The 9,299-nt window shown below is 42.0% G+C and overlaps 1 protein-coding gene across 1 annotated transcript; it reads right to left on the reverse strand.

The window, feature by feature from the left end:
- Window positions 1-2,592: 2,592 nt before the first annotated feature.
- Window positions 2,593-5,519, reverse strand: tifa (TRAF interacting protein with forkhead associated domain). The gene is made up of 2 exons (XM_018744391.1): window positions 5,386-5,519; window positions 2,593-4,124 (listed from the first exon to the last, which is right to left on the reverse strand). Exon 2 carries the CDS (start codon window positions 4,065-4,067, stop codon window positions 3,486-3,488), a length of 582 nt encoding a protein of 193 aa, XP_018599907.1. The 5' UTR covers window positions 4,068-4,124; window positions 5,386-5,519; the 3' UTR covers window positions 2,593-3,485.
- Window positions 5,520-9,299: the final 3,780 nt, after the last annotated feature.

Genomic DNA, 9,299 nt, shown 5'->3' on the forward strand with positions numbered 1-9,299 from the left:
TAATTTGTCATGTTTTCTGAATTCTTTGCATTAAGTATGTTAAATCTTCTGCATCTCACTGACTGGGTTCTAATCCTTGCAAAAATCACCAGTAGGTAAGCAGTTCATGGCTCACTTTTGAATCATCTGTTTGTATCATAGAAGAGATTCTTTCAGGATGTTCAGTTGGGCAAATTGTTATAATATGGGGGGAATTTGCACCTGGTTTTAAAAATGACAGCTTTCTAAATACTGTCATCCCTTAAAGTGAGTTAGCAGAAAAGCTGGTGCCAGTTTGTCAGGGGTTTGTACAGCAAAATGTCAATGTTTACAGAGGGTTACTGTTACTTTTGAAGCATCAGCTGTTAAAATTAACTGCTGTGGATGAGATTTGGCTCAGGCAGTCCTTTGCTGGCTTCCTGCTGTTTAAATGCACAAGAAGGCCCTACAGAGGAACAGGTTCAAGGCTGACATTTGGTATCTGGAACCTCTACAGTCACACTTTTGAACGCTTTAGACCTGTTGTGGTCCACTGTACCTTTCAGCTTCATCTCCCTTTCATGACAACAGTTGGCTCTTTCACCAGGAGTCAGCTGTGAGGTCAGGTAGGCTCCTGGTTTTGCCCAAATGTGAGATCTGAAGAAGCAGACTGATATGAGCAGTGCTGTGGCCCTCTGCAGTTCTGTACCTCTGTCAAACCCTTAACTGCTGTGTGACCCTTGCAATCAGCAGTAAAGTGTTCTTCTTGAAGGTGGTACTTAAAATATACTGCTAAAGTAAAATGACAGAAGAACTGTATTCTTTGTAGGAAAGAGTCCAGGAACCAAGAAGTTGACCAGTTTTAAGATTAAATTACAGGGTAGAGAGATTATATACTAACAGGCACTTGTAAAATGTGAGGGATTGTTTCATGTGTAGTGTGTGTTAGACTGGTCTTTTGATTCTCACTTCCCATTTCTTTAGCACTGAATGCTTAAATATTCTTCAACTCAGGATAAAGATTGCATAAGTACAGTAGATACTGTTTTTACATAGTAAGCAAATGCAACAGCAGTCATGTAATACAGCTAATTCAATTTTACAACAAATAGGATTATGATAATTACTTTGGTAAATAACCATCAGCTAAATCAATCTATACAGGTGGCAGCAAGCCAGAGTAAGTACCATGCTCAAGGGAACTGCAGCACCAGCATAGGTTCACACCTTGCTCTTTGTGGCAAGGTAGTAGTGACACTCAGCCCTGCACTGCATGTTCCAGATAGTGTTGCATTTAGGGTGTCTTCAATAGGAAAACTAGTCTGAAAAGTGTAGTGAAGGTTCAGGTAAGTGTTTCCATCCTACAACTGTATAGCAATAGCGTCCTCTGCTGGACATCTTCTACTGCACTCGTAACCGGTAACATACAGGTGATACAGGTTGCGTCTCTCGGTGCGGCTGCGCTCTCAGCACTTGGTCCCAAGTTGAAAGTCCATTAAACTGACACAACCTTCAGGAATGTTACATGGCATGCTATATAATGCGATTTCAAATATTTTTCTAATAATCGCCCAATCAAAATATTACTAATGTTGACTTAGCATTTGGACAGGGGAACATGGTGGCACAGTAGGTTTGACTGGGTCCTGCTCTCTGGTGGGTCTGGAGTTCGAGTCCTGCTTAGGGTGCCTTCTGATGGACTGGCATCCCGTCCTGGGTGTGACCCCCTCCAGCCTTGCGCCCTGTGCTGCAGGGTTAGGGTTAGGCTCCGGCTCCCCGCAACCCCACGTGGGATAAGCAGTTTCAGATGATGTATTAGTGAGTTTGGACAGACCTCCTCCGGCTCTTGAGGTATGTTGTAAGGTTAGCGTGACCGGCGTCGCAAGTCGAGGTTGTCATAACATCCCATAATAAGGCTTGTGATTAAAGAAAACTCTCCACAATGAGAGAAAATGTTAAATTTATTAATGCCAACAGCTCTTATTCAGTAGTCCTTTTGGAAAGTAAAACTGGAGAATTTTTTTTTTTTTTTTTTAATTTCTTTTCAGAAAGAAAAGATCATACAAGACATTACATTTAGTTTGCATTTCAGATTTTTTTTTTCCTTTCAGAAAAGTCGGACCATTTCACATGTAACAATTGTATGCAAGCAGTTTCACTTAATTTTTGCTATAATAGGTTGTGCAAACATTCAGAGGGAGAAACTATTCAGAATTCTTAATTTTAGAAACTCAATCACATTTTTTTTCTACATTGTGTAGCTAAAAAATCCCTTGTATAGAAAGAAAAACTGGCCTCTTCCTGTGTTACATGAAAGCCATCTGAAATAATCATGCTAGACAAGCTTAAATACAATAAAAGTATTTCATGAAAGACATGAAGTTCACATTCAAAGTTCACATTTTAAGTGTGGTGGCGTAAGTCTTCTCATATACTTCATATTTCAGTGTGCCCATTCTGTGCCGTTAAGCTACACTGCACAGTATACATACAGGTTCATATACAAAAAATCAATAACTGCCAACACATTACATTTAGTATGCCTTGACCAAGTATAAAACAAACTGTCTTATAATTAACATTTTTAATAGGTAAAATACTAAAGAACACAGATACAAAGTTTTTTTTTTTTTTTTTTTTTCGGCATGTTTCCTAAATAAATTTAAAATTGTTCTGATTTCAGAGCGTTATCCTTTACTAGCTTGTTTACCTGCTGTGTGTAGTAATTTCGGCTCCGGAACATAAATCGACCATAACTGTTGGGGTTGAGTACACTGCTCATTTCTATTACAAGGAAAGGCTACAGTACCTGTGAATCACAGAAGCACTATGCTGATATACTGTACTGTTGCTGGAAGGCACATGTGTAACATCATTCCACAGTGGAAATTCTGTAATTGCATTGTAAAATTGCTTTTTTTATATATGTTTTAAATGCTGACTATTTCCACTGCATAGTGAAATAAGCACTGTATGTATTTATACACTTGTAAACAGTCATATATACAGGCAGGCATAGGCATTTACTCTAAATTATTCCCCTTCACAAAGAAATGTTTTAAAATTTGATATCCATATATCGCAGAGTAGTAATACTGTAATAAAAGTACAATATTAATGTAAAAGAATGTTCACATTTTCTGTAGGTAAAAAAATGCTGTTGTACAGTACAAATGACCCACACAGACTAAAACTATGACTTTTCATATCTCCTGTAGCATCAAGGCACTATTGTCTTTAAAATAGTGTTTAAGGTCATCGTTAAGAATATCTAGTCTGTGAGCATTCCTTTAGGGTCTAACATCTTTTACACAACAGCATTACACAGGATCAGAAACAGCTGTACCTCAACGTTTTAGTGACTTTCACTTTAAAACACCAATATACTTGGATCACCCAATAAGTTCCATGACGAGAATAAATTCTGCTGCTGTGATAGAAAGCCATCGGTAATAAGCGCTTGGTGACGTTACTGCCGACGTACTGCCTTCGATCTGAAAACGCACTGCTTTAACCTCAGCTGACCTTCAGGGTAAGGAAATCCGCTCGTCCATCTCTAAGGGGCCCTGACTATGGTCAATGGAAACAGGACACTGGGACACCAGGAGCCCACTATCCATCACTGGGGTCCTGCAAGGCACCCCCTGTCCCATCTCCTGGCAGGGGGACCCCCGTGCCACCTCAAACTCCACTTCAAAGCTGTCTCCCGCATCTCCAGGCTGCTGCCAGATCACCAGCTCATACTGCCCGAAGCGAAGCAGCGCCTTGTCTGGCAGCTCGGCTCGCTCCAGGTAGAGCAGCTCAGCGCCATTAACAGACAGGCGCCCTGTCCGGCTGAGGTTCTGCACCACAAATAGCAGCTCAGAGCTGCGGGAAGTGCGGAATGCCTGCAGACTCAGCTGCTTGCGGGAGACGCGAGGGTCGGCCAGGGCAAAGGTGCAGGCCTGAGCATCGCGGCCGAACCGCAAGGGATCCTCGGCCGGGTGCACGTGCCGTCGGTCCAGCGGTAGACAGTGGTACAGTGACCGGATGACCTGCTGAGGGTTGAACAGCCTGATGTGCAAACATGTCCTCAGCTCCTCGGTGTTAGCAGTCTGAGAAACATCCATGGTGGACCAGCAACCACTGTCTTACTTCTGCTTCCTTAAATTTCACTTGTTTTTTCACTGGAAAATCAAAAGGGAGGCACAGAGGAAGCGGAGCAGCTCAGAAAAATGATAGTGTCAGGCAAGCAGCTCTGGAAACCTGTTAATGAAGATTTTTTTTCTTTTTTTTACAAGATGCTTGAAATAATGAGTTTATGTAAATAAGACATTTAACGTACAATTTTTTATTCATAAAATTATAAACAGAAAATACTGTTTCACTTCCTGTTTAAAATTGGTGCGGTTAACCACTGACCTGAAAAACAGAGTGAAGTGGATTCTGACCCTTATAGCAGTACACGGAGCCCCTACACACACGTCCAGATTATAAAATACTCACACAGGCTCTTTTCAAAGATCAATTATAAGTGTGAGCGAGCGCTTAGTAGAAGTGCTCCTTAAAAAAAACTGCGCAAAAAAGTTGTAAAGATTTTACAAGTTTGATCTAAGCACCATGAATGGCTTTGCTAAATAAATCTCCTGGGAATAAAGGTAAAAACTGTCAGCTCTGTGAACCTCCTACCAGGACTGGATCCCAGTGCAAAGTGACCTATTCCAAAACAGACACACACAATCCATGCACAGATGCAAACGCTGGCAATATGCTCTCCTATCCACACACAGGATGAACTGTAAAAGCTGTGTATTTCTGCTGTGTGAAAAGCTGCAGAGACAGCTGTCAGAGACACCATGGCATCTTCATGCTCAGATTCCTTTGGCTCCACACACTGTTGCCGTTGGGCGAAACCAATGATACCAAACACAGCATCTAACTTGAGCAGCAGGAGCAGCCAGCAGATGATGGGCTCAGTCAGAGCTGATCTGGACCATGGTCCATATCTGCCTCCCTCACACTGGGATCTATTTGTTTTCCTTCTGGGAATATATCGATTCTGTCTACAATTATTACAATCGATGAACTGAGAGAAACAGATTAGGACCGCCCCTGTGTGAACTACAATTTATGCTCTTCGTACCACTAATCGCCAATGATGACAGCGACAGTTTTTTAAATGTCTGCAGCGGGGTGATTAGCGCCATAAGGCAAACATCTGCAACGAAAAAAGTTGCTGTTACTCTTTCCTTGCCATTAATTGATTAAGCGAAACTGATGTCGCGAGCTCGCATATTTGTCGTGCCGATGCAAAAAAAAAAAAAAAGACAAGAGAAGAGCGAGGTCGTCAGGAAAGGCGAATGATCAATGAACGCAAACAACTTACTAACGAGAAGCTACAAGCTTCAGACTAACTAAGTCTAAAGGCCACAGATCCTTGATACTTACAGCGTCTTAAGTTGCCGTCCAGAAGACTGGCGAGCGCTCGCACTGCAGCGAAAACCAAGCGGAGAGCGGATTTGCCTGACGCGCGCCTCGCGCTGGCGAACACCTCGCTCTCGAGGGAGGCGCAGAGCGGCGCTGCGGGCATAAGACCGGAAACGCAGAGCCGATTGCGTCACGCTCATAAGACACCGCTTCCTGCTAAAACGCAGCGCGGAGGGGGAATTCTGCCGTGTTGTAATCGCAGGAAGCAATGCCGCGAACGACTTTTGGTATTGGTTTCGTTTTGATGTTACATGTTTTTATCACTAACAGATCACTTACTGTAACAGAACGCAATCGTGTGTGCGCAGCACTAAAATATAAACACGCATTTATTTCTGTTAGTCTTTTATAAACTTGAAACCTATTATTACTACTACTATTTACATTTTCATTTCATTTTGCAGACGCTTGAAGGCTTGTCCAAACGACGTACATCTCAGCAAAAGTACAATTTATGCATTACATTGAGTGAGAGAAGGAGACAGCTGCAGACATGAAAGTCTCAAACGAACCTAGTTTGTTCACTTGCTGCACTGAGGTACAACGAAGCGTTTTTAAACCTTGATCCTGGGAAAACCCTGAGGTACGAATTTAGAAATAATTCTAGTAACATCCTGCCAATCCCTGCATGCATTTTCACTCACTCACTCAAGTCTGGTTCAAGGTGATCTGGAGCCTACCCAACGTTTGCAAAGCTAGTCAGGGTACACCCTATGGGACATCCAGCCAGTCCCTGGGCACTTTACTGGGGGGAAAAAAATCAACCAGAACAAGGCTGCTCATAGTCTAGAATTTTGCCAGGTCTGGCCTTGGCAATTGCACGGCTCTATTGGGACCATAGGGGGTGCGGTGGCGCAGTGGGTTGGACCACAGTCCTCCTCTCCGGTGGGTCTGGGGTTCGAGTCTTGCTTGGGGTGCCTTGCGGCGGACTGGCGTCCTGTCCTGGGTGTGTCCCTTTCCCCCTCCGGCCTTACGCCCTGTGTTACGGGGTAGGCTCCGGTTCCCCGTGACCCCGTATGGGATAAGCGGTTCTGAAAATGTGTATTTGGACCATTTTGCTGGGGCTTCCTGGACTCAAGATTGTTTCAAATTATGTATCAGGAATAGACAGTACTGTGTTGTATTAAAACAAAATATCTGTAGTTATCATCTTAAATTTTCACATAAAAGTTGATAAAACTACTCTTATAGTGGGCTTTCCACTCCTGCTCTAAGTCACCTGGAATCGACCAGCATGACTTGCTTCTGTGTTGTTTGAAAAAAATGACTAAGTCAATCTGTGGAGCGGCAGATTGATTGACGTCTTTGTAAAGAATGCAATGCGGTCGGAAACGAAAGGTCCTGCCTTAACATGCAGAGCATTCTGAAGAAAGCACACTGAGGAGTTTTAAAACGCGTAAGTAAAATTACAAAACAACTTAGCCTTTTCTCCCTCTGTTTTCTTGTTAAACCACAACCCAAATTTAATTTTGATGAGATTATCGCATCTAAAAATGTATTTTCACACCAGAAGTTCTCTCTCTAACCTTAAGGGTGATTGAAGTGATTAAATTTCTTCTACTTGAAAAATTGAGATTTGATTTGTATGACAAATTGAACTGATTCTAGCATATTTGGACACCCTTCTGGAAGTTATCAAAACATGCTACATGATCACACCAGTGATATATTATAACATTATTACTCTGAGCCCTTGCTCAATGTTTGCAGACATGATTGCAATCCCTTGGTGTACTGTCTCTCCCTGTATCAGAATCAGAATCAGAATCAGAACGAGCTTTATTGCCAAGTATGTTCGCACATACAAGGAATTTGTCTTGGTGACAGGAACTACCACAGCACAGACAGAATGACAGTGACAAGACACAGATGAGAAGATAGAGTATGTGAGCAAGGGATAAAAAATATTTAAAAATATAAAGTACCCAATATACAAAAATAGTACAAAAATAGTCGCTAGATACAAATGCAAGGGAGTGTAGGAGAACTGTGATAAATAGTTATAAATATAAATAGCATTATGTATTGCACGGTTTACTCTCTAGGGGAGAGATTTAGGTGTTCATGAGGTAGATGGCCTGAGGAAAGAAACTTTTCTTATGCCTGGCTGTCCTGGTGCACAGTGCTCTGTAGCGCCGGCCAGATGGCAAGGGTTCGAAGAGGAAGTGGCCTGGATGTGAGGGGTCTAGAATGATTTTGCTCGCCCGTTTACTGACTCTGGACGAGTGCAGTTCTTGGAGAGCTGGGGGGGATGTGCCGATGATTCTTCCGGCAGTCCGAACTATCCACTGCAGTCTTCTGATGTCTGACTTCGTAGCTGAGCCGAACCAGACAGTTATAGAGGTGCAGAGGACGGACTCAATGACTGCAGAGTAGAATTGCAGCAGTAGCTCCTGTGGCAGGTTGAACTTCCTCAGCTGACGAAGGAAGTACAACCTCTGCTGGGCCTTCTTCACGATGGAGTCTATGTGGGGCTCCCACTTCAGGTCCTGTGAGATGGTGGTGCCCAGGAACCTGAATGACTCCACTGTTGCCACAGTATGTTGCCGTCACCCTGTGCTGTTCATAAATTTAAAGAATACAAGAAAGAAATTAAACATTTTTCGCATCAGAACAGAAAGAAAGAAAGAAAAAGAGAGGATTTTACATGAAATTAACAATCAAAAATAAAACCATTTAACATTTTTAAAGGATTCTTTCTTGCTTTCTGTTGTGCAAACTCTTTCAATATTTCTTTTGTGGTTTAGGTTTTTTGTTTCACTACATTCTCTGGATGACATGGCCAGGCTCTTGAGTCCATCCCGGAGCATGTTTGACCTCAGATAAGATTCAATTCACTGTAAATTGAAAGAAATAATTTCCTGTGATGCTGTGAGCCCCACCACCTTCTGTAAAATAAGGTGGCAATCTGGCAACCATCTAAGGCTGGCCTTGCTTTTTTTGACAAGTGTGAGCTTGTCATGACGGAAACATTGTCTCTGGGTTAAAGACAGCTAGGGGAGTAGCTCTTTCACAGAGTAAAGTAATCCAGTCATTTGTCAGAAAATATCAAGTTTTTAAAAATTATTGTTAAAAACATCTGCCGTAGGGCAACCACACCTGTTCTACTTGCTAAAATTTTGGATTCTTCAAAAAGAAAAACAAACATACAAAAAGTGGAGCATACATCTGCTAAGAAATTTATTGTGGTACTCAGAACAATAAATTTAAGTGCTGGCCTTTGGCTTTATCAGCCCTGATTACCCAAATGTCTCATTTCATTTCCGAGCAATAATTATGAGCGTTATGATATCAGTAGATGGATAGTACAATATGTTTCCCGGAACATTAAGCACAGGTTATTAAAATAGGCAGAACAAGCTGCTGGCCAGATGCTGCAATTTACCGAGAAACCCAAGTCCCATGGAATGTGACCTGGAGCCCTATTGGATTTAAAAAGCGATTTTTAGTAAAACATTTTTCACGGATTATCCAAAAAATGTTACTGCAACAACTAATCTTAAAGTTCCTTTTTTAAAGGTTATCACAGCCGGTCCATTCGCCCTACTAGAACTGGCGCATTCCAGTTTAAACAGGTGTGCACCACCGTAGTACTTTACAGTTGTTTACCGTTTGTCATGTTTACAGTGTTAACATACAGTACATTCTCAGTGGTTAATTTTTAATAATACATCAGTGTTGAAAATACTGTAATTGCCTTTTGACTTAGCCTAGGAAATGGGAAGCAGGTAGTGAGTGTGAAACATAGGTATGTATGCAGAACAAGCAAGTAGTGTGGACTGTCTGCACGTACCGGGAATGGGCAGATCACATTTCTCCTAAAATTTTAAAATACCTGGGACCTAATATAGGTCATTTTTCATTCTATCGACGCT

The sequence above is a fragment of the Scleropages formosus genome, chromosome 13 (genome assembly GCF_900964775.1).
Source record: "Scleropages formosus chromosome 13, fSclFor1.1, whole genome shotgun sequence".
In the NCBI taxonomy this organism is placed as follows: domain Eukaryota; kingdom Metazoa; phylum Chordata; class Actinopteri; order Osteoglossiformes; family Osteoglossidae; genus Scleropages; species Scleropages formosus.

What these genes read in the sequence shown, in the direction of transcription:
- tifa (XM_018744391.1), bottom strand. Translation starts at nt 4,067, where the DNA reads ATGGATGTTTCTCAGACTGCTAACACCGAGGAGCTGAGGACATGTTTG.